Source organism: Columba livia, chromosome 1 (genome assembly GCF_036013475.1).
Source record: "Columba livia isolate bColLiv1 breed racing homer chromosome 1, bColLiv1.pat.W.v2, whole genome shotgun sequence".
In the NCBI taxonomy this organism is placed as follows: Eukaryota; Metazoa; Chordata; class Aves; order Columbiformes; family Columbidae; genus Columba; species Columba livia.
In genome coordinates, this window is record NC_088602.1 from 150,656,427 (window position 1) to 150,682,301 (window position 25,875).

The following is a 25,875-nucleotide window of genomic DNA, read 5'->3' on the forward strand; positions in this document are numbered from 1 at the left end:
GGCCAATCGCCGCGGCTGTTGTTGGGAGGTGGCAGGGGTGACATTGGGGGTGGCGGGAGGTTGAGGTGGGGCCGCCATCATGTTGGCGTCGCTGGGGCGCTCGGCGGGGCGGCTGCTGCGGGCCGGGAACGGCGCCGCCGCCGTCGGGCTGCGGTAGTGAGTGCGGGGAGCGGGGCTCGGGGAGGGGGGCTGGGGGAACGGGGCGGGCGGGAGCCGGGAGTGAGGCGGCGGCGCCGGGTGCGTGTGTTGCAGCGCTGGCGGCGGGGTGCACATCCAGCCGCGGTACCGGCAGTTCCCGGAGCTGACGCGGGCGCAGGTGATCCGGAGCGAACTCCTCAGCGGCTTCATGTGGTTCTGGATCCTCTGGCACTTCTGGCACAGCTCGGACATGGTGCTGGTGAGGCCGGCGCGGCGGGCGGCGGGACGGGGGCCGAGGCTGGGGCCGTGTCCGGGCTCTGAGCGGTGTCTCTCTCCCAGGGCCACTTCCCCTACCCGGACCCTGCGGCCTGGACAGACGAGGAGCTCGGGATCCCTCCGGACGACGCGGAGTAGGCGCCTCCAGCCGCGGGTGCCGGCAGCACAGTGGTACGGATCCCACGCCCGCTCGGAACAGCCGGCCCGGGGTTTGCAGCTCGGCCGGGCTTTGCTTTGCACAGCTATAGGATAGAGTCACGGAACAGTCTGGGTTGGAAGGGACCGTCACAGGTCATCTAGTCCAACCCCCTGCCATGAGCAGGGACATCTGCAACTAGATCAGGTTGCTCAGAGCCCTGTCCAGCCCGGCCTTGAACGTCTCCAGGGATGGGGCATCTACCACCTCTCTGGGCAACCTGGGACAGGGTTTCACCATCCTCAGTGTAAAAGATTTCTTCCTCATGCCTACCCCGAATCTCCCCTCCTTTAGTTTAAAACCATTACCCCTTGTCCTACCATACCAGGCCCTGCTAAAGAGTCTGTCCCCATGTTTCTTATAGGCCTCTTTTATGCTCTGAAAGGCCGCAATAAGGTCTCCCCGGAGCCTTCTTTTCTCCAGGCTGAACAACCCCAACTCTCTCAGCCTGTCCTCACAGCAGAGCTGTTCCAGCCCTCTGATCACTTCTGTGGCTCCTCTGGCCCCTCTCCAACAGGCCCTTAAACTCATACACCCAGTCACCAAGGCACACACAGTGTGCTTTCGTTCTACTTAAAAGCTCCTGGCTGAGATACAGTGCCACAGCATCATGCCTGGCTCTGCTGACTGGCCCCCTTCTCGTGGTACCTGTAGAAGTACCCTACTTTCAGCTATTGTTTATGCACTTCCAAAGGTAAATGTGCCACATCTCTGTTTACTGCCTTCATGTGCACTTTTCTTGAGTCGCTAAATAATACTTGAGTCCAGGAAGTCTAATTTTGGTAACGTAAGCCTGCAGTATAACTACTTATTTTTTGATGAATTGTAGCGTAGCTTTACCACCACCAGTTAAAATTACTTTCCTCATGCTGTTCTGTAGGCCCAACATTACCTAATCTTGACGACATGCTCTCTTATTATACTAGAGAGACCTGTACAGTTCACCCCTTAAAGGTTTGGGGCTTTTTTGCTTGTTTCTGATTCTTTAAGTATCTTCTCTCAAGCTGCTGTGTTACATTATGGCTCTGTGAAGCTAGCAGCTTCAACTACTGCTTAAGGCAGCACAAGGCACCGTTCAGGTTGTCCCCTGCTCTCAGTGGTGGGAAAAGGATGGGTGGATATGGTTCTCAGGATTCTCTTCTGTTGCTTGCAGGTCCCTGGAACTAAAGAGGTCCCTGGAACTAAAGCTTTGGCTCCTTGGCCTTTATTTCAATAAAAGTTGACTGTAAACAACATCTTAAGCTGAATTGTACTTTGGTTTTGAGTGCCGCAGGATTTCTGGAGAGTGAACATCACAACTTTAGAGGTGTGATACTTGAGTCCACATGAGCTTCTGTAATGTTTGCTCCGTTTATCCCGCGCTGCCCTCAAGAAATAAGGTGACATATTCGTGTTCAGAGAGTGATTTAAAACTTCCACGAATGCACTGTAGGTAAGAATCTTACCATTAAAGCTCTGCCAAATAACCACTAAAAGGCTGGGGGGGAAATAAAATATGTCTGTGTGAGAACTGCAGAGAAGCTTAACTTGAAAGCCACGTGTTACTGAAATCTTGTCACCAAGTAACAGTGGCCACAGCAGCAAGGGAAGTTACCCTGAGGGGAGCCCAGACCAGCTGCTGCGGAGCTTTCCGCGGGATAAGGGGGATCTCCCTTGGGTATTAGTGAAGTCCAGAATAAACCTTGTGAAGTAAAACCCTCTGCAAAGGTAAAAATGCCTTCTAAGCACAGTGGCCCAGCATAAGGATGATGAAGAGAGTTAGCTTATTCTCTAGGCATCCCTCTTTGTTTCTTTCTCTCTTCCAGATTTACATTCTAAAGCAACATTATCAAAGTAAATTTTTGACTCCCTTAAACCACCTTAAGTTGCACTTCTAGAACTTCGTGGAGACTTATGAATTACACCATAAACAATCCCCTTCAGATTTTTCCATGCAGTCAATCTTTATTATAGCAGTATTCTCATATTCACATCAAGTACATAGAACTTTTTGCCTTTTATATAATACAGAGTTCTTTAAATAACTTTACACAGAAATAGTTTTCTTCAATCTGAATTCAGCTATCAAATTTTAATATGTTTTAAGTCTCCATGCTCTCTAACCAAACTGGACAATATTTCCCATTGTACAAATTTACATGAGAAAAACTCCAAAGTACAAATGAAGGGACAACAGAAGTGAAGGGGGAAGGAACAAACAAGAAAAATAAGTTGTATTGGCAATTACAGGGGAATCTTGAGAGGGAAAGAAGGGGACTTGCCATGACCTACGTAACAGAAAACCGAAAATAAACATTTTGTTACAAATTAAAAAATAAATAGAAGTTTCGAAACAATTACTCCGTTGTAGATTTTTAAAAAGCAGCTATGGAAATCTACTAACACAATTGTTGTTTTGTTTTTAAGTAACCAAACTGGACCTTCTACTTTGCAGTTGTAAGCCCCTCGCAAACCTCTGGTGGTCGAAAACCAAAAAAGTACAGCTGAAAGGAATGTTGTGTTAGCACAGAGTTTAAACCGCTGGGACATTTCATTGCACTAAGGAACAAACAAACAAAAACCAAGAAATCTGTATATAATTTCCCTTTCCTCTCCTTATTAGATACTTTGCCTCTCATAAACAAGCCTCTGTATTATGAGGTAATGCCATTGTCTTGTCTATATATAAAAATAATCAAGTTTAAAGGCTATAGATCTGTATGTCTATAAACTTTAAACAAGCCAGTCCTCTCTTACTCCCCCCATAGGGTCCGACCACCGAGTGCCACACCTTCCATCACCTTTTACAGAAACACAGACATTGCGCCTCTCGTGGACACCCCCAAGAGACCGGTGCACATTTCCTCATCTGGCAAAAGCAGCGCGCGCTCAAGTAAGAGACGGTGCAAGTGATGCACGACAGGTCGCACACGCGGATGGACCTGCTCCTTCAGAACAAGGCAGTCACAGAAGGCAACAGTGGCCAGCCTGCACATGTCTTTTGACAAAGGGACACAATTAGGCAGCTGATGACTTTTGCGGTTGCTTAAAAAAAGGGTCACGCGCCCAGCTCTGGGAGCCCGTGCAGGGAGGGGAGGAGCACGGTGCTGGCAGCTGGGACGGCTGTGGTAGAGGTGGGCTGGCTCCTGCACCCCCAGAGTGGGGGACCTGGCTCTGGTGGCACAGGGCAGCCCCCAATCCCAAAGGTATCCCATGGGTGGCAAGGAGTAGGGGCCAGGACTTTCCCCGATCCCAACAAACGAGATCAGAAGAAAAGCAACGTTAATTTGGGTTGCCAAAACATGCAAATTGGCCACTGTCAAGTTTCTGTCAGTTGAGGAGAAGTGTGGAGAGGGGGAAGGAAGGGGGGCAGGTAGGACACAAGGCTCGTGAAGGAATGATGTGCATTTTTTTTGTCATTGATTTTTTTTCCTAAAGGTTCACAGCTTTGAATAAAAAAAAAAGCACATTTATTGCACTTACATTTTATTTTAGAGAGTTAATTTAAATTATGCCCTCAAAACCCCCCACCATCCCAAAATAACCCAACACCCAAGTTTGGTCCATTTTGCCCCCCAGACCCAACATCTGTGCCCAGATGGCAGGGCTTCATTTCTTCTCTAAATGTTCCACTGAACTCCCAAACACACAAACAGATTTTCTTTTCAGCTAGGGTGAATACACAAATACAACGCAGAATGACATTTATCAAAACAAAACCCAACCGTTTTCCAAACCCAAACGACAACAAAAAAGAAAACATAGTTATTTTTTGTGTTTTACTCGCTCAAAAGCAAATGTCACACAAGGCTTATTCTAAAGTACAGCTGCTGCAAACTCAATAAACCAGACAAAATGACCAGACAGGCCACTGCTGGCTCCTAACTAGGCTGGATGAGCTGAACACGCTGCTGCTGTGATGCTATGAAGCAAATGCCTAGGTAGTTTAGAAGTTTCTAAACCCTCCCCCAACAGCTCCCTTCTCTTAGAGAAATAGTTTCTTTATGATTTTGCTTAAAAAACAGACAAAACACCATCTTCTCACATGTACTTCTAGTGCAGAATTTGGGACAGGTAGAAGGGTCCCAGGTAGTTCCTGGAATATTAGTAAAATGTTTTTACACCTTGCATTCTAAAAGGAACAAAGCCAAGTAAAAACTGGTCTGATGTTTTGCATGAACTGTGCATTTAGATATAACTTTATAATTTACAATTATGCCCAAAGTCTTGCCCCAAAGGAAAAAAAAAATCTGAAAAAGGACTAATACCAAACCCCATTATTTTGTCCTTTATAGACAAGTAGGTTAAATATGACACTGGTGTGTAGGTACTGCCAGAAGTCTACGTAACCGTTTTGAAATTTGAACAAATCAAATTCAAACCTACTGGTTGTCCCTCAGCTGACAAGACACCTGCCACCTCCCACGGGTAACGTGCAATAGCTGTGTGTCATCGCTGGAGAGTCGCCTGCATTGCTGAGGAACTGCAAAAGGCCCATGGAAGAACTAATGAAACCTGCTGATATTCCATAAAACAAAATGAATTGCACTTTCTGTGCCAGGGAATTAATTGTATGGTCCTGATATATAACATGATTACACGAGTACTAGCCATTGATTTCTCCTCACCTAACTCCCATTTTTCATCTACTGTCTCATTCTAAGATGCTATGACAGTGTAACTTTGGGCCTCTTTGGAGCATTCTATTACCCTTCTTTTAAAAGATCTTTGTGTCTTTGGAGGGGGAGGAGGGCTTTTTTATCTTTAAATTAAATGAACCTCATTTAACTTCTGATAGAGCAGATTTCAAGCAGCAAGTTTATTGTAACTGAATTAGGTATCCTTCAATTCCTAGCTTTGAAATGACCGTAAGTATTTTGGGGAACACTCTGCCCTCCTTCACAGAAGTTGACCAGCTCCAAACTACCTAACTATGGTGATAGTTATATACAAAAACTACTGCATCAGAAGTAAACCAAAGCCACTGCTCTAGTTACAAAGCACCTGGTTTACATTCTGTTGTACTTTTAAAGGTTGCGAAGGCACATGATCATTTGGCAAACTGCAAGGACTGTTTTGGAGGATCCCTATGTAAACCATTTAACAGAAGGTCTGGATAGCTCCCTTCTCTCCAGAAAATACATACGCTAGTTTTCACTTTAGTTTGCTCTTGGTGTACTCTGCATTCTGCAGTTTTTAAACAGTTTCCTCCTTCCACAGTTTCGTAGCTATGTCCTGCTGTCACGGTGCTGACTCAGTAGCTTCTGCGTTAGCATCCTTGAACTTAAATGCAAAGAAGAACTTTGATGATTTTATTTACTAGGTAAGAAGTAACAAAACCAATGAAAAAATATATTTAAAATGCATGCCCAAACAAATGTGAAGTGCAAATGCGTATTAACAAGGCTGCAGAAGACAGCTTCTTTCATAAAGTTCTATGTCAAACGTGTAACAGAAAACCAGAAGACACAGCACCTCCAGAGCCATGCCGTAACACTCATGCAACTGCTTTTTAACTGAACGTGGCTGTACCTAGAAGCTTTGCCTGTCGCATTGTGCTACTGGTGGTACTTTTTTCAACAGACAGAAAACACGTTGTCTACAGTACTATGAATAGTTTGTGCTACACATGCTGCACTCACAGTCCAGAAGGGAATGAAATCTACAGGCTGCAGAAGTGTGAAATGTCTACATGCTGCTTCCTTAAATTTAGCCCCTCCAGCTATCAAAACTTCAACTTGTACTTTTTTTCTGAGGCTTCCGAGGATCTGGCTTCCCCAAACGTTCTGTGAAATGCTGGATGCATTTACATCACCAGGCAAACACAGAAGCAAACCTATATATGCATGATCTTCAGCGTATTCCGCCTCCCCCCATTTGGGCATTTGTGGAAAGACATGGTACTTATCAACAGTCAGCATTTCATTGATTTTATGTCATGAAGGCCAAATTCTGCCTCTAATGAGCACATACTAATCCAAGTGATGTCTAGAGGCCACAATAAGATGGCAGTGTTTGGTTTCAAACATTCGGCATCATCACCAGCTGCTGGGGCATTCAGGTACAAGGAAAGATGATTTTATGTGAGCAGAAAAAGCAGAGGTGGATTCATTCAACGACCTTCATGAGTTCAGCAAAAAACAAATGATGGGGCTAACTGTATTTGGGGCCATGTAAGACTTAATTCGTGCAGAAATTACTTTCAAAATAACCAGGCCTCTACGCTCATACCATTTGGTTTAAGCTCCACCACAATGTTCCGGTTCCAGCAAATATGCTGCAGGAAACTATCACGTACTGACAGGGAAGATGTAACAGGTAACAGGCCTCTTCTAACTGTGTGGAAAAGGAAAGGTAGAGGGGAAGGTGTCTGTGTCGTTAATGAAGACATGAACAGCTGGGATTGGATACTGGTAGATTTCCAAATAATTATTAGAGACTAGATAATGTAAAGCTAAAAGCAATATGACTGTCTAGATGTTTGTCCCAATGCGCACACAAAATATGTTCTAACATCCCCAAACAGGACATGTGCCTGTGGCTGGGGCATCACAGAGAAACTTAAGAAATGGGGTGTAATGGACATTAACGTATTGGTTATTTTAGTTTACATCCTTCACCCCACTCCTATACAGGGCACTCAGTTCTCGTCTGCTCTGATCTCCCCGTTCACTAAACAACTACAGGGCGCCTTTAGGACTGGTTCTGATGGCATGCAAGACATCCAGAAAAACTCTTGAAGGAAAAGATGAAAAAAAATAATAATTCCAATTATTTACAAGCCAAATTTCTTCCAAAGTTTTGCATGAGTATTACGTGGCACCTCCTGTAGACAAACACACCTTACTACAGCTGTCTGGAGGGAAACATGAAGACCAGTAGAAATGCATCCTAAAAGGACTTATCTAAACAGCAGCCAAACAACTTGCACATTCCTCAGAAAACAAACAGACAAACAAAACCCCGACAAACAAACCCCAATTAAAAAACCCCAAAGACCACGTGTTACTTATAAAGTGCTTTGCATGGACAAGGATAGCAATTTTCCTTGTGCTTTTCCTATGGGCTCAAGAAGCATATTGTAGACTAAGGGGTAATGAATCTTCACAAAAATAAGTTCATTTTAAGCAAAGACAGAATGAAATTCCTAACAGTTATGTTTTAGCAGACAATCTTCTACCAGCATGACCTTGTGGAAAGGAAACTAGGGCTTTTAACAAGCTCTGTGAAACGAATGACTGCACAGCACCTGCACATACTTGCTCCGATAACAATTTCTTTCAAGGGGATATTAATTTCCAGCATGCCTGACAGGTACAAATGAGGCCACAGCCCACAGAGGGGCTGGAGGGAGAACGAGTGGTGACTGTGTCACACTCTGGGAGTCTGTCTCTGTAGCTGCTCTCACCCGCCTGTTGAGCCCAGCGGCCCCAGGCTCCTTCCACCTCCTCGCTCTTGGCCCCCAATGCTCACAGGGAGCACCGTGATTCCACCGGCACGCACGCCACCGCTCACTCATTCGCTTCTCCGCACTGGAAAGTGGCTATTGCTACTATTTAAATTCCTGCCAATCTCCATAAGAAAATAAAAAACCAAACAACCAAACCTTACAGCATCTGAAGACCCACAGCAGACAAGAAAAATTTGTGCTTTTTTTTTTGTTTGTTTGTTTTTAAAATGCATCCTGTACACAAAATCAATTCTATTCATGTACCAACATGAATCACTTCATTCTTGTAGTGACTATTAAGTCATTCACTATTGCTGTCTTGCTAATGTTTGTGGAATTAATATGAATACACAGTATTTCAGTTATAATTCCCACTTCAGATTAGTCCGGTCCCTATAACCCCAGTAAATATTTACTGACTAAACCACACAGGCTACCAGCAATGCTGCAGAACTCCAGGGTTTTAAAAGCACGTTCCACTACCCATGTGGGTTTCTCCCTTCACCTGGGAGCAACCTTCTGCAGACACAAACAGTCCAACTCTCCGAGGGAGGGAAGGACAGTGTCCTTACCCAATACACCCCTGTTTAGCATGGACATCACATTCACACACATTTAACTCCTTCATTTATTTGTCATGATTTTGTCTAACATCCCTTCACCTCCCCACCCCAGCAAGAACCTCCCTCTCTTGTCTCACCTGGAGTGGCACAGGGCAGATACAAATCTAATTTGGAAAGCTTCTCTCTGATCTCGAATTTCTTCCTAATGTGGTCTGACTTGCCTCTGTACAAATAATTTACATGTAATAGCACATACCGGAGAACTCTGCAAACAGATCACATCACAAGATATTCTACTAGAGGTAAATGATGTGCAGAACTTTCTGAGTTGTTTTTATTATTTCCCTGACTGGGTAACTCGTCAAAAAGCTACCGACCATTTGAAAACCAGGATCGGAGGACAGGAGAACAACGCACTCTGATGGAGATACCGCCACCTTCACCCTAGTTTGCCAAGGGTACAAAAGAGAAAGACAAACGGAAGGAAAGAGATGACAGGGAAGAAAGCAACGAGAGGAGAAGTAGTCAGCGTGGATCCAGCAAGTACCGTTTTGTTTTGATTGAACACCTTGCCATTAGGACAAGGTGCTCCACATTTACACACACACTTATCGGAGGACGTTTAGTTAACAGGATAAAAATCCTTTAAAAAAAGCTCTTGAAAGTACCAAAACACAATTTTCGGAATGTCTAATTCTAGGGGGTTTTGTATTTGTATTCAATTCAACCTGAGAACTTTTTTCCCCGTTTATGAAAACGTTACATATTGGTAAGGTACCTGGCATTAACCTGCACCCTCGTTTAAAATAAAACTTTTAAAGTAGGTACATACACCATTCACAGTCTGTATCAGGATTTCTACAGACTTCAGATGCTGTGGTAGCATCTTTGATAAATACATTGTATCATATGATACAAAAGAAAAAAAAATAAAAGAGGACAATCGCGCTACATTTTTTTTTTAAACTTCAGTTTGTTGCTGGACCAACAAAAGAAGGATCTACTGAATCCTTCTGAAAGATGTTGTATATGCACACACCAAGAAAATACTGGAAAAGGAAAAGCTTAAGGTTGGTGGTTGTCGTTTGTTTTTTGAAGAAGCGATAAAGTAAATCTGAAAAAAGGTGCAGCAGCATCCCCTTTTCCTTCAGATCAAACTCTTCGCCTTTAGAGTAACATCTTCCCCAGCTCCCATCACCTCGCGGTTTAATTTTACTGTAATAAAACCCAATACTATAGACAGATTTAGGTGTCTGACATAATACAGTGAAAAGGGGATACTGCATTGTCCATAAATCAGCGAGTACACCAGGAAATAAGTAAAAAAAAAAAAAAGGTCAGAACGGAGGAGGGATTCTTTTGAATTAGCACTCATCAGACATTCAGCCTCTGATGGTACGTTGTTAGAGGGAGAAAGGCGACCGGCAGACCATCCAAAGCAAAGTCTCCTAAAGTTGCAGCAGCAGTTCCATCCCCTCATGCCCGAGCACCAGAGTCAAACCACGAGCGCCCTCTCCTCTCTCCGGGGAATGATGCCAATGGCACGGGCAGCGGCCGCGGGTCTCCGAGTGCACCTGGCGGCTTGTGTTGAAGGAGAAACACTGGCAGCAGAGGATTCTGGTTCCCAAAATAAGGTACTATTTCTTTTTTTTTCTTTTTTTTTTCTTTTTTTTTTTTTTTTTATTTTTCTTTCCCATTGTGTCGTTGGACTGGCAGTTCCATTCTGCTCCACTTTTAAGCTTACGGATATCTTTTCTAAATTGCTTTAGGTTTCGCGGAGCAGAATAGAGTTTTGATGTTAAGAAACTGTAGGAACACAAGACTTAAATAACAGAGTGGGTGCTGCCATGGTGCTGTGGCTACTTGAACGCTGCAAATTCTCCTGTAGAGGGAGGACAAGAGCTTGGTTTAAGTAGGTGATTACAGTTACCAGGCGGTCAGAGATTTTCTGCAGACTAGTTGAACATTAGGTTGAATATAAAAGATGTTAAAAAATGCAAACTGTTAAAATTAAAGCACAAAAGAATACATAGTGAAAGAACATTGAATATAGACCCAGCATATTTCACCAGAAAGGAATTTCTTGAAAGCAAGCTGTACCCATTCATCCCAGGACAGAGGGCTAAAAGTTCAACCAAAGTCTAATTCATCGTGCATTTGAAAATAAAACGCATCAGTTCCATTTCACTGTAAACTCCCTATTGCACATATATCCTCCTGAAAAGCAACTATTGCAATAAATGCGTCATACTGCAAACTAATTTCTATTCTGCTGTAAAACTGGTTTAATAACAAAAAACTACTTGACACACCCGTTAACCTTTAAAGACTATATACAGTAAAGTGCCTGAAGATTAAACCACTATTAAAGAATGCTAGAATCTGACTTAGAGACCAACATAGCAACCTACTGTGAGAAATATAAGAATGGTGAGATTGCCTATTCACTCCCAGACCAAAAATTAGGCCTCACTAATTGGGAGCACAACAAATGAAGCAACGCCCATGCTCTCTTCAGCATTACTGAATAAATAATAATTCTATGCAGCGCTTTCACATGCAGTGATCTCCTGAAATTCTGTTGGCATGCTGCGAGATAGGCTGGTAGTTCCATTCTGGAGGTGATGACGCTACGGAAGTGGGTAAAATCACTGTCCAAAGACTCAAGAAGTTTGCCAGAGAACTGAACAGAAGATGAAACTAAGATACTCATCCTCTTAATCTAATACTTTAGACAAACAAAATTTCCTGCCACCCACAAAGAAACTGTGTTCTATATGATTTTTAGGGAGGGGTGTCCAACTATGCTTAACCAAAAGGACCCAGGAGCAAGAGAAAAAGAAGTGTGCATATAACTTCCCATTGTTGGGCTCTACATGAATTTTGGGTTAGTTTCTTGAGAGCACCCCTCAAAGCTCTCCTAAAAATGAAGGACTGATAAGCAGACAGACGAGACCGTTTGTTCTTTTTGACAGCAACATGTGAATACCATTACATATTGTGCCTTATCTCGGTGTCCTTCCATCCTCCCGAGAGCAAGGGTTTTGTTGGTTTTGGTTTTTCTTAAGATTCTTACTCTGAATATTGGAAAGAAACCAGAAATATCCCTGCAAACAGAATTTCAAACTGATAGCATTACTTCCCTGGAATGTCTTGCTTTACAAAGAAGGGAGCCAAGAAAATGACGAGCAGTCTGCATGGGGAGGGGGAAGAAAGGGCATCTACAGGGCCTGGTAGCAACAGCTGATCCAAGGGAACGTGAAGAGCGCTGGGAATGAGGAGAGAAGGCTCCGTGCGCCATGGGAAATGGGAAGGGGACACAGCCGAGGTCTAAAGCAAGGGCAGCTGGCACAGGGGGCTGTGGCAGACCGCAAGCTCTATGTGTCCTGATGGACTGTGGGGGCAGTTTTAAGTTATAACGACAAATGAATAAAAGCTTCGCAATGGGTCTCATTGCCCGTTTCCCCAGTTCTACCAACAGATAAAACCCTTGCTCTAAAATACTCTGAATATTTGATAGCTTTCCTTGCTTCTCTCTGGCACGTTTCACCGATCTCTCAGCTCTCTTCACAATATCTTCTAAAAACTTCTCAATTTTAGTAGTTCCCCCCCCCCGCCCAGTTTTTTCTTTTAAAAGAAGGACAAAAATGTCATCAAGTTATCAATGAGCCTGTGAGGCTCATTTTTAAGAATGACATTCATGCCTAGCTACACTTTCAAAACATGCTCTACTTAATTTATTTTGCAGTCTGCTTTCCTAAACTGATGATTAAAGATCAATTTATAAACAAGAGATTGCTCCCTCATTACTCATCTTGTCCTTCTGCCCATTTCTGGTAATAATTCAGCTTTTAATAGTCATACAGCGATTTCAGAAGATAAAAAATGAATGATTAATTGGGAAAGGGCGATGGAAAAAACAGGATCAGAAGTCAAGATGCATTTCAGATAGAATGGTAGCTATGAAAAGGTGATTTTCAGATTTTTCTTCCATCTAAATAAAACCTTAGCAAAGAGCTTTTTCCAACAAGCTAAATCTCCCCCTTTAAAATTCAGGTGCTAATCTGATCTCAAATCAACAGGACACCAAAATCGGTAACATGTTCTTCTAATAATGGGATTATGTTGACTGAACATGGATAAAACGTGGTTACCAGTAACAGCCTTGCCCAGACGAGGAGTGCAGATGGCTATACCTATCCGCGTACAGGAATCCTCCATCCTGACAGGTCTTGACAGGACTTTCTGAGAAGCAGCTAAAATGCTTTATGTCACCCTTTCTATTCTGAAGATGTAAAATGTCTGTAGCTGATTGTTTTATCTTCTGAAAGAAACCCCATCTGTAGGAGAGGGACAGAGAACAGAAGCACCTCTTCCTGACACTTAGTGCACAGAGGTAAATGAAGTAATTCACCATTTTCTAGCTGGATGTGATGGTCTTGCCTGAAAGCAGTGAATGGGCTAAACGAAGACAGCTTTAGAAACGTGATCCAATATCCCTTGTCCTGCAGGATCTTACAGGATCATCCTGATTCTGCCCTGCTAAGGTGACCTCGCAAACGCCAGCTCAGGCTGGTGGGCAAGGAGAGTTTCCTAACCAGTTTCTGGAGAGTCGCTCTGTTGGCGGTGGGGGGAACATGCTCAACTGCACAGAATGGACTTGTGGAATTGGAGAGGATCTGCCAGTGCAAGGGTAAGGAGCTGGGCCATGGCTGCTCCCAAGGAGATCAGCTTATCACAAAGCTACGAAACCAAATACTTAGTGATTTAAGATGTGAAAAAAAACAAAAAACCAACAGACATTTTTATTCATTGTGAGTCAGATACCTGATGCGCTTTTTACCAAGCAGAACTTCAGACAGCTGCTTTGACTGGTAACAAAGAAATGCCTTTCAAAAGGACGGGCAGCATTTGAAAATCTACACTTCTTACGGAGCCCTTTAAAGTTAGCTGTTACAGTCTTTCCACACTTGTGGAAACTATTTCAAATACATACTTTCAAAAAATCTGTTCTAAACAGATGATCAAGTTCTTTCATGTGGCGTCCAAAGAATATATTATAAGGACATGTCTGAGAGAACCTGCTGCCCCTGATTCCCAGAAGGATTTAAGATGCAGTTACCAATCGCTGCTCTCACAAATGTATAAATTATCTGGATTAATGAGATTACTAAGGTGTATAGACAACATCCTAACTGTACTCCTTATGCTAGCGTGGATACCACGTTTCTCAGAAGAATTGCAAGGAGGAGAATGGTTCCCTTCCAGGCCTGTGCCAGCCTCGTCTACTGAAGTAGACAGTAACTGACTTATCAAAGGAAAAACCAAATTCCAACCACTTGGCTGGATTAGATTCACAGGCACAGAAAAAGGTATTGATGAAGAGGCAGTTTTCTGTTGGATCTTGCACTTCTAGTATGGATACCATCCGCTGGCTAAATAAAAATCTGCAACATACACTGATGTGGATAACTAGTAGAACACACAGCAGTATTTAGGAAGATCTGGGCCTTCTAGATGGTACCAAGGCAAATTTTGTTTCTATACTGAGATGCAGGGAAGTAAAGAAAAAAGGAAACTCACATAGTATCAACTACTCCTTCAGAAAAGCCCAAGGTTCTACAGACCTGTTTTCAGGACTGCTAGGTATCTGTTTCTAAACAATACAGCTGGGTCATGCCTTTGAGAATACTGACCCAGATCCACAGGTGTATTTCGGCATCTTCATCCTACATATGTTCCCAAATCTAGCTGAAGCAGCAGCTGCAAACTACAGAAGTTAAACTCCTAAATGCCTTTATGTCAGATAAAGTTAATGATCCTCAAAAAAACAGCCTCCTTTCAGGCTGCATAAAATGTTTAGTGAGAAGCTAAGATCACATTACAGCCATGGGTCCCAAACCGTGCTGAAGGTGTAAAAACAGACGACACAAGAAGAATCTGAATGCGCTGCCCACACTGCAGGAATCGTGGCCAAACGTGTCTAGGGATGGCAGCATTCCCCCCACTACAATTGTAGTTCCTATCGCACAGAGGAACAATCTTAACAACCAGGAGGATAACGCTGCTCCAAGGAGTAACTCATTGGAACTGAGCAAGCTGTGACAGCCCGCTGGGCTGAGCCTTTCCTGCCTGGGATGGTGCGTTTCTAGATTCTGCAGGAGACCCAGCAGCATCCTCTTGCTATTCCTGGGATGGGCATTGTAGCCTGTGTTAAATACTATACCCCAAACCTTAAGAAACATTCTTCCTCACTGCCCAGAGTAAAAAAATAATAATAATTAAAAAGGGAGGAAAAAAAACCACTTAAGTCCTGTTTTCCTTTAAGGATGAGCCTGCCAAAATGAGGAGAAGCTACCAGAAAGATGGGAAACAGATTTTCTAAAACAATAACAACTTTCGTCCTCCATAACTATTTCCATAGAGATAGATTTCAACAGATGAATTTTCTTGACTAACAAAATGAGAAAAGTTAGTTCCCAAACTGCTCCAACAACAGAAGCCAAAAAGACCATTAGAATCCAGCCAGAAAACACAGAAATTGCCTACATCTCTTCAAGCTCTCTAACTCTGCCTCCTGTTTTAAAATGCTCAGTTGCCAGACAGCAGAAAACCTTTTCTGAATTCCTGATCTAGTTCAAAAAATTACTGCCAGTAACATGCAAAACTTCCCTATAAGTATGTAACTCAGAAGCCATTCAGAACACCCCTGGCCCTTGAAGTCCTAGCAAGAGCAGCAACAGCTTGCTTCCGATGCAGAAGAATCTGTGAAAATTAACAGCTTAGCAGTTTAAAACAAACAAAACCACACAACTTATTTCAAAATACGCAAGAACACAGTCAATAACATTATTGTTTTCATATCTGACATCGAAGACTGATATAGCCTGAACCACTACTCTGGTTCACCATTTCCAGAGGAACGTTCCAGAGGAAAGAAGAATCTTTCAAGTGAGCTGACAGGATCTTGGCAAGGTGTCCAGCTTTCTCAGTTAGATATCTAGTCTAACAGATTCACTTCTAGTCAAACTAGCAGCTTTTATATAGAAGTAAAAAAAGAAAACCCCACCAATTCCTCACTGAACAGAAGCACGCTCAGTGGTATTCTTAACAATATTAAAGTAAATAAAGCATTTCATCTTAACATGGTGTAATACTGATTTCCATGAAAACAACCACTTTTTCAAATCCTCTTTTCCTATATGGGTGTTAGCAGCCTTTTTCTCTTAAAGTATTTGGTTATGCTCAAGATTTAAAATACTTTTTTTTTTTTTTTAAATTTTAAAATCTGTGCTAATTGAAGGATACACGGCCCATTACCAGCAATATTTTTGCAGTTCAGCAAAATCAGAGATTCATAATTTCTTCTATGTTGTACTGTAATAGAACATTTTGAGATGGTCTAAGCTATAGCAGGTCAAAAATAAAAAGTAAGTTAAAAAACCCCCAAGCTACCACTCTTCTGCAGGAAGGGGTGTTCTCTAAACAGCACTATTTTAAACTTTAGCTTTCAAAATTAGAGTCACATGTCACTAAGCTCTTTCTTTGGATTCTGTGTTGTATCTGCTCACTTCTGCTGACCACGAGAAGTTTTGATTGTGCTCAGTCTTGAAGCTAAGTTTATTTTTCCAATTGTTTCCCACATATGAGTAGCATTACTAACCGAGGAATCTAAAGCCTATTGCTCAAATATCATTACCTCAACTGAAGTAAAAAAATAAAAACACCATAGCTTGAGCAGATTAAAAACAAATACAGTCCTGAGTAACTAATTCCAATCAATAAACTAGGCAAAAACAACACAGGCAAGCAAAAACGACACCCAATTGACACCTTCAGAGGATTTTTGCTTGTTTTGAAGTGACTTTTCCCATTTCTCTTACGTGACTTTACAATTCTTCTTGTGCCAGCTGTTCCTAGGGCATTCCTTACCGACACAGACTTTGTGCTCGGGACATTCAATGCTCAGTGTTGGGAAGCGAGTCCTCCTTCCCTCAGTAAACCTTAAAAACACGGCTGGTAGGAACCGAGAACGTACATGTGTGTTGCACGCACAGGAACACACCAGCACACGGACACACAGGCACATGACTTCACATTTCTTTTCAGTGTACTGGAAACCCACCGTATCCCCCTGCTTGGATGGGTGTTTTTGGAGAAGCACAAGCATATAGACTAAAATCCTCTGTCTGGAAGCCAGCCCGGTTTAATGAGGGCTCAGATGCACTGCGGTGAATTTTTGGCAACGACCGGGCCAGAAGCTCAATGGAGGCAAGTATCTAAAACAAGTAGAAAAATAAACGATCAAATCTATAGTTCTGAATTTGTAACACTCTCTTAAAACCAACAGCAGAACACCCACTAGCTACAGAAAAATATTCGCAACCAATTTAAACAGAAACTTAAAAAAACCCCATAGATTACTGCATTGCACTCTGATGTTTGTATCCTCAAAAAGCTGAAAAGGACATTTGGGAAGAAACTGCCTCATTTTCCCCTTTAAAAGGCTACACTGATTTCCCTCTGTAAGCATAATGAATATGGCTGGCCTTTTATTTGCCTCCTTGTTTATGCACTAGTACCAGTACCTACCATCGCTGCAAATAAACAGCTTTGGTAGCGGTTTGATTAATACTTTATTACCACAAAGCCAGCAGGGGGAGCTCCTTATTTTTTGAAAACGCTTTGGTTACTTCAAAAAAAAATTAAAAATAAGGTCCCCTCAAGCTTTTAGAATCCAAACCTTCCCCAGCAGGCGTGACAAACCAAGTTTTGTGAAAAGACTCTTCAGTTTCCCTTTGTAAAGCTTGGGGGAGAGCAAGGAGGGGTGTATAAAGATTTCTGAGAACATACACAGTAAGTTCTAATTTGTGTGTCTAACTGCAATTATTAATTTCACAGCCCCTCAGCTGAAACTTTCTCCAACACATAAATGCTTTTCCAACTGCACAAGTCATTTTAATGCCTACTTTCTGAATTGAAAATAAGCATTTCTAATTAAACAGAACTAACCAGGTACTGAACCAATACTCTCATGAAGCCACGCTATAGCACTCATCAAAAAATTTCAGCTGGCCAGCAAGTTCATAATTGATTTCATTTTTAATATTTGAATTGTAAAGTCTACTGAGAACTGAAAAGGAACATTCCTCACCTGTGGAAAAAGGGGTCTCTCATCTCTTTTCTTTTTCAAGCATTCTGCCATTAGTCTCTTCATTGCTTTTGGACAGTTGCTCCGTACTTTGCTGAGGTCTGGAGATAAGTATCCTCGCCCCACCATAAAAATTATCTTTATTTAAGCGGAAAAAAAAAGATGAAAGGGGAAGAAGATGAGTCCATAAACTAAACAGTAAACAAAGAAGAACATTTTGCTAGACCGTTTTAGTCCGAGCAGCCAGTTTTCTGCTCCCAGGAAACACTATCTGGTACTGAAATTGCCAAGTTTCTTAGAGTAATACTGGCTAACCTATTCTGTACAGAGAAAAAAAAATCAGATTTTTCCTCCTCCTCCTCCTAAGAGACATTTCTGTGAAATCTGAACGCTAGTAAATGGTTACCATTTATAGCAATAACCATCTAAGGAACAGTTCTTTGGTGTCAAAAGCTGTTACAAAAACAAGAATAAGCAACTCTGTGGCAGGAACAGAATGCCTAAAAATAAATATTCTGTAAAAACAAAGAATCTGTTTTATATTATAAGTCAACAGCAAGTTCACACTGACGAGTATTTTAAGAAACACATGGACTTCAGATATTAAAAACCCTTACCTTTTGAGAATAACTTCCTTCATATACTTTTTCTACCACAAAAGCTTATTCTTGACACCTGACTACGTTCCCCACTCCCAAAAGAAGCATAAAAGAAAATGAGAAACTGCCTCTCCCCTGCAGAAGAGGAGACAGACAGGCTTTGTATTTTTAGGGTAATTCCTTTAACATGGAAGGCTTATATTTCACCTAAGGATAAAGCTTAACCATAAAACAAAGTAAAGTAATAGAAAACAGGAATGCAAAGCATAAATAAAGTTAATGCTGTCTTGGATATTTATAATAAAAAAAAAAATCAAACATCATCATGTCAAGCCAAGGTCAAATGCAATGTCGTTTGAGAACTGCAGTTGCGCTGACACTAAAAAGCCCTTTCGAACTAGCTAATCAAAGATCCATTCACGCTGCAGCACATAATCACTAACTTTTCTGAATACTCAGGCAGACCCAGCAGGTGTATCATACCTTATATTTAATGAAGCGTAACTGTTTCCTATCTTGACACTAGCAAAAGAAATAAAAACAAACTCTCAGAAACACCCTTTATCTTAAGCAAGCTATATATGTTATTTATACTAACACAAGCCTGGTCCTTTTTCAACTTTCTGATTCAGTCACATCTGTGTTGGCATCAAGAAGGAGTACAAAACTCCCATATGGTTTCTTTAGAAATCCTCATGTGCCAGAGCTGCGTCTCATAGTAAAGACTCGTCTACCCAGTCCCTTACCTCTGCGGCAATGAGAGTTGCCATCATCTAGAAGTTACTCTTTGCTAAATAATTACACTACAAGGACAAGGGGTAACAGTTTTAAACTGAAGGAGGGTACATTTAGATTAGATATGAGGAATAAAATCTTCACCATGAAGGTGGTGAGGCACTGGAACAGGTTGCCCAAAGAAGCTGTGGATGCCCCATCCCTGGAAGCGTTCAAGGTCAGGGGACAGGGCTTTGAGCAACCTGGTCTACTGGAAGGTGTCTCTGCCCACGGCAGCGATGTTGGAACTAGATGATCTCTAAAGTCCCTTCCAATACAAACCATTCTAAGACTCTATGATTCCATGATACTTCAGTTGAAATTACTCAAAATTCATTATTATTTATGTTTCTAATACTTTGCAAATAATATAGGGATGAAACCTTTATTTTAGCTACAGAAAAGAGAACATCACTACAAGGACAGTCCCAGTCTAGAAATTAGATCACATTTTATATGTTGGCTCCACTTGCAATTTAATATTTGTTTCAGCATTCAACTGTGAGCACCCACATCACTGGGTTCATCTTTCAAATCTCAAAAGGTAAAAACCAAAACAATGCCCAAATAATGCTTTTAGAGGGCTATATGCATCCAGGCAGGAATCTGGACATTTCCCTTCTTTCCAAAGTTTTTTTTTAAAAAAAAAGAAAAGAAAAAAGAGTAATTCCAAATTTGATGAATTGGGATAAAGTGTTCTGACAAATATGGAAGCAGCCTTATAAAATGGCATTCACAGATGAACGTTGCTATGGTTGCAATTCTCAAGTACTGACGGTGAAAAAACAAGGGATGCGGACACAGATACAACACAAATATAACACCGCCCAGACACGGAATAGTTTACACCAAAGATCTTGACGGATACTATTTTCAGATTAGACAGAGAAATAATGAATCAGACATGCCTTTTCAAATGTGCCTGTCCTGTGAAGATACATTGCAGGTGTGTGGCATCATTAGACTTATGGAATATTTGTTCACAATTAAGTAATTTTCTTTACAGGATTCACACATTCTGGAAAGTCATATACTCTATCAAGCAGGATTTGAGAAATGCTGATATCCTGAAATTCAATTAGATGGTGCGTGCATTTCTCAAGACTGCAATGAATATAAAGCATTCAGTGAGATGATTGCTGTTCCATTTTGTCAGTCCTGTTGCAACTATTATTCAATGCAAGGGGAAAGGTGGGGGGAGAAGAGGAATAACAGAACATATGGAGGATCATTTTGCCTTTGCAGAACTATTCTAAACCAGATTACTATTAAATAACCTGCTATCTCCCTAATAAGTATCCTGGCAACCAGCTCAGAAGCTGAAAATCTATACTTGAAGTAAAAAAGAACTAAAAAGAAAACCCTCAAGAGAAGTGTGTAAATTGGCATTACATGGCTGAGGCAGATCTAGAAAATGTAGAAATGTAATCTCATAAGATCAGAATCAGAAACACAAATCAAACACACAATACAACAGAACATGCACTTCACAAAGCTGAATCCCTCTGCTTCAGGGCACAGAAGACTGAAGTCAATCCCCTCCTAAGCCCACACTCTCTTTACCTGGTCCCTGTTGTTGATGTTTGAGTAAGGTAACTGTCCAGTCATCAATTCATAAAGAACAATCCCAAACGCGTACACATCCGACTGAAAGCTATATGGGTTTTTATCTTGCATCCTGATAACTTCTGGTGCCTGTACCATAAAAGGAAAGAGTTAGTTTTTATTTCATCACATTAAGCTGCACCTCACACATCAGGAACAAAAAAAGCCATGGACTTGTCCAGAGTGTAACAGATGTAAAGCCCACTCTTGTCTTCAGATGTTACTGGGCCCTAATATAGAGTGGATGTTGACACGAATCTCAAAATCCACTAGTTCTTTGTAACTTGGTGATCCCTTTATTCCCCTATGACAAAACAAAATGACCTTGTCCAGACTGAGAAGCTACTTTGAGACTTGAATTATAAGAACACTGAAAATAATGCCAACTAACAGAGCCTTCACTTTTTTCAGGGAGAAAAGGAGAAAGCAGAGTTGCACAGGGAGTCATAATTATAACTCTTATTAAGAGTTATTAAGTTGAAAGACCTCTTGAGAGTAACCATGCTTGAATCCTTAAAACTTAAGAGCATCTTGCTTTTGGGTGAGCTAGTTCCTCTCCTCCTTTGCAGGATGTTTTCCACGGCTTTCTCACCCTCTCCTCAACCCTGGATTAATCACATACCTTTCTTCCTTAGCCACCATCTTCTTTTCAGTTTAAACCTCAGAATAAGAGCTAAAGAAACTAAGGTGTTTTTTTTTTTTGCTGACTACTGGAAAACCTGTGCTTAAAGAAGAACTGAAACGCATTCACTCAGTACTTCATAATACATCTCATCTTTCTCAGCTTAAGACAGCTTGTGTATGTCAGTGTGCTGGAGGGACAGTCTTAGAAACTTTAGCCAAAGGCAGTTAAATCTGTTGGGCCAGACACACCACTTCCCCCTTGCTTACCATCCATAGAATAGATCCAGACAGCTGTTCAAACTGATGGGATCCACTCCATCGGGATTTCACTGTAGCTAGACCAAAGTCACCTATTTTTACTGTGAGGTCTTCATGAAGAAAAATATCTGAGGGGAAAATGTTAAGGGAAAACAAACAAGCAGTACTGGCTCTGTCCTACAAGGACAGTAAACAGCTACAAATTTGCAATTTTAGACATAACAGTTTTAACCATTGCCCACTACTGAGGGAGCTTTAATATAATGTAGGTTTCTAAGCAGCCAGACTGGTGAATTACAGTATTTAAGGGTTACAGAAAGAATGATTGAGCCAGGGCTGAACAGATTATGGCCCAAGTGGCTTTCTTGAAATGACAAGAACATTATTGAAATGCCAAGTACAAGAAGCTGAAAATATTCCATGAGTGAACTGCCATAATCTTTCATTGCATGCAGAAACCAAATGATGGAAAAGTCTTTATGATACCACAACAGAACTCGCTATGTTATTGCAATCACATTAACAGACATGCTAAGTACTCCTTACTTTGCTACTAGTCATATTACCCCTTCTCAACGAAATTTCAGTTCAGCAAATATTCACAGATGAACAGCTTTCCACATGAGTAAGCTCATTGCTGGCAGAAGAAAAAACAAAACAAAACCCAGGAATGCTGTCATGTTCCACAATTATGTCTCTAGGAAAGGATACTATTACTCTTGAGGTCTCTGTGGATGATTGACTTGGCATGCAAGTAACTGAAAAGGAACATCATAGATTAGGTGGGTTAAATGATATTGCACTAATCAACTACTCAAAATTCACTGTATTACTGAAACACAAATTCTGTAGATATTCAAACTGCACAGATTAATCAAGCTGGTAAAACTTCAGTTACTCATGACAGTTCCTGCAACAGCCACAGGAAAAAAAACAAACACAAAATAAACCTTAGATTTCTAGCTCAAACCTACTGAAGAATGCTACTGAAGAATGAAATAATAATTATGCACCAACTTCTGTTTTTCAGCTCTAACTCAATATTCAGAACAAAAATACAAGAACTTCAGTAGTTTTTGACATGCCATTCAGCGGTGAAGGTTCAGCCCAGCCTTAATGACGACTGTCAAGACACTTTGTGGGCGAGGTGTTTTAGGTAAGCTGCTTCTAAACTGCAGGGGCTAAATGTGCTTCCCAGTCCCACTGTGTACTCAGGTCTGCTGACTGCTTTTTAGTATGGGACTACAAAAACCATCCCCTGATTGTAGACTGAATAAATAGATTGCAGGGGACACACAGAATACTTGCTCCACGGCATAGATACAGTTTAAATTAGGCAACTAGTCTCCCATGGCTCTTGTTTAGTCAATGAGGTTGGCACGAACCTGTTGGAAAAGCCGCAATTTATGTCTCTGTTTCAAATCACACTCATAAAACAGCTTCTGCAGCTCCACTACCTAGAGAGGGAGCCTGGGGAGATGAGCAGGCTAAGAGAGGCTGGTTGCTGCAAACCCCATCACACCTCTTGACTGAAAATGTAATAGCAGACTTAGCAGAAAAATAGCACAATTAACTGCAATCATCATAGTGGCTTCCCAGCGGGAGGGTGATTTATCTGATCGTACAAATCAGTGTTCTGATTTTGACACACAATATTGGGCTAGTTTTGTAAATTCTAACTCACTCAATCGCCCTCTACAGGAGTACGGATTACTTACAGTCCTTAGAACAAAGCAGGTATGTTTCCTTCAAATGTTGGAATCTATTATTTAAAGAGCTACAATACTTAAAAGGAGAAAAAAAAATTGATTCTTTTTGCTAACACAGTCTTCTGTGCTATCTTGCAGGATTCCATCCTTTTGTTCACAGGGTATTTCTTTTTAAACTACGTTTTGCGTCCTACCATAAGACTATCTGCACTGTGAAAATTGTAAAGCCTGGAACAGAAATCTTTGCTCACAAGACTGAAAGTTTAACCACACCTTAGTTATCTTTATTCTACTCTCTACTCTCTCCTTGATGATTTTTATTTCCCTACGTTCCAAAAAGAGAACACAAAGTCTCTTTTACTAATCAAAATCATAAACACTTCACCAAATGCTTTGCTAGTCAAGGCAGGACCCTGGGCTTGGCAAAGTGAGCAGACAGGTTGCCTTATTTGCCAATGTCAAGTCAGAGTGTGAAGAGGATAAGTAAACATTGCCCCAATGCTCATGTGCAAACAAATAATATGATACTTACTCCATGCCTTGTGCAGTCTGTCGTGCAATATCGATTAGTTTGATCATTTCAAATTTGGTCTCAATGATGTGTAGATGGTGATATAAGCTGGACCCCTCACACCATTGTGTAACAATAGCCAACTGGGGTTTTGTTGAATAACCCATAAAAAGCAGGATATTCACATGTCGTGTTTTCCTGTTGAACAAAAAATAAATCAGAAGGAAATCAGGCGGATCAGGAAAAACACAGGCAGATCTATCACAGTCTAAACATATCTTTCCAAACACATTTTGTTGGGTCAATCTTAACTTTTACTCAGATAACATGATAACCTGTTCCTAGATTCAGTTTAATGAATTATTCCAGCAGTTAGCCTTTCTTATCATAATGACACGGAATAGCTATTCTGGGGTAAGCACCGTTTCCTCTTGCTTTTGCAAAGCACCCAGTACAGGACTGCTCAGAAGATGCTATTACCACAGGTCCCCATGGGACAGCAAGGATTTGCAGGCAGCTTGGCTTTTGTGTAATCCAAGTCCGGCTATAAGATATTGCTGCCCAAAAGGAGGACATCCAAAATGAAATTCCAGTCTCAAAAGCTTCCAGGAAGGGCAACCCTTTCATTCAGAAACTACCAACACACTTCCTTGACAAGGCTTCCGTTTTTCTTAGTACTTTATTTGACAAGAATTTTGTACTTTCTATGGAGTCAACATACAGGAAAGGATGGAAACATGTATGAAAACTGTACGTAAGTAAGGTTATGATATGAACTAAATTCCAAACAGCACTGTGAGAGACTGCAGTTCACCACAGAGATCTTGCCAGATTAAATGAAACATATTCCAAAGACAGAACAACTCCAGACAGAACAACTTCACAACAAACAATGCAGAGAGGATTCTCTCAGTAGATATTGCTGTAGATTCAAGGCCTGTAAGAGTCTACTGATAGACTGTGAAATCTGAAAGATTCTCTTCACTCTCTAGGAAAAGTCAATCATGTTCTTATCATCATCAAATGGACACGAAGAACTAGATACCTCCAAACATACCAATGAGATATTACAAAGGTGAGACACCTAAGAATTCTGGAGCATTTCCTATAATAGCTGTCCCAGGGGCTGAGAAAAAATAAAGTGAATCTTCTTCCAACACAGCTCGGTACCGATGGCAGCCAGGTCACTGTTGATGAAACCTGACACACCAAGCTTACAACCTGTGGTAGCTTCTTAAATACATGCTGCTGCTGAAGATAAGAGAGCTTTTATATTTTCTTATGTTAAAAAACTAACACGGGAGCCTAGAGCGTGACCCCCTTTCTCCCCTCGGCAATGCAGATTAGGAGAGTTCTATACTATGTGAATGTGCCTTTTTGAGGTTCAAGGATTTATCAAGTGATGCTGAGAGCAACTGCTGAGTGAGCAAAAAATAAGCAGGTTCTTGCAAATGCTACCTCAAAGCTAAGAGCGTAACAATTAAGCATAATGGAAAAGGCACAACTACAAGTAAATCTTCTTTGTCTGAGTCAAAGGACAGGACAGCTGACTATTTACTGAAAGTGCTGAAATGATCAACAACAGAGAAAAGCTGGACTCCAGCTATGGGACTGCCAGCAAAAATCTGGACTAGGTATGAGATACAAGTTTTTTTAACTGCATTAGGCATGTCAAAAAAAATGCAGATAAGTCTGAAGTAGCATACCTCAGAAAGCCTCCACTTCCACAACTATGGGCTTGGAATTTTCGGAACTAAGATTTTCTGGGGAAAAAGTCTGACCACCCCCTTTTCACTGTGTAGCTTATTGGGGATGGTCCTCCAGCACAGGTACCCAGCTCGACACATTTGTTTCCCAGAGGCAAAGATTTTCTTTCTGTTTTGTTTCTTAACACAGAATTATGCTCAAGACTGCATTTGGATGCTAATGGTCTTCCCCAATAAATATTCTAGTGTATCATGTGGATGGATTCTCTTTTAAGAACTGGACCCAAGACAAATACTTCCTCTGGGAAAGCACAAGCAGTAGATACGAAAAAAGGA

General features: G+C 41.5%; 2 protein-coding genes across 3 annotated transcripts in view; one reads left to right on the plus strand and one right to left on the minus strand.

Moving 5' to 3' along the window:
• Position 1: 1 nt before the first annotated feature.
• On the plus strand, positions 2-1,845 carry NDUFB2 (NADH:ubiquinone oxidoreductase subunit B2). Its single transcript, XM_065038643.1, has 4 exons — positions 2-156; positions 253-397; positions 478-585; positions 1,764-1,845. Exons 1-3 carry the CDS (start codon positions 80-82, stop codon positions 550-552), a joined length of 297 nt encoding a protein of 98 aa, XP_064894715.1. The 5' UTR covers positions 2-79; the 3' UTR covers positions 553-585; positions 1,764-1,845.
• Positions 1,846-2,528: 683 nt separating this feature from the next.
• The window catches only part of BRAF (B-Raf proto-oncogene, serine/threonine kinase), an 86,519-nt gene continuing 63,172 nt past the window's right edge, over positions 2,529-25,875 (minus strand). For both annotated transcript variants that reach the window (XM_065038253.1, XM_065038245.1), the window contains 7 exons: positions 23,855-24,031; positions 22,325-22,371; positions 21,623-21,741; positions 20,690-20,821; positions 17,757-17,891; positions 16,728-16,881; positions 2,529-10,484 (listed from right to left, as the gene is read on the minus strand). In XM_065038253.1, the coding sequence (XP_064894325.1) occupies positions 10,462-10,484; positions 16,728-16,881; positions 17,757-17,891; positions 20,690-20,821; positions 21,623-21,741; positions 22,325-22,371; positions 23,855-24,031 (787 nt within the window). In that variant the 3' untranslated portion in view covers positions 2,529-10,461. The remainder of the gene's footprint in view (positions 10,485-16,727; positions 16,882-17,756; positions 17,892-20,689; positions 20,822-21,622; positions 21,742-22,324; positions 22,372-23,854; positions 24,032-25,875) is intronic.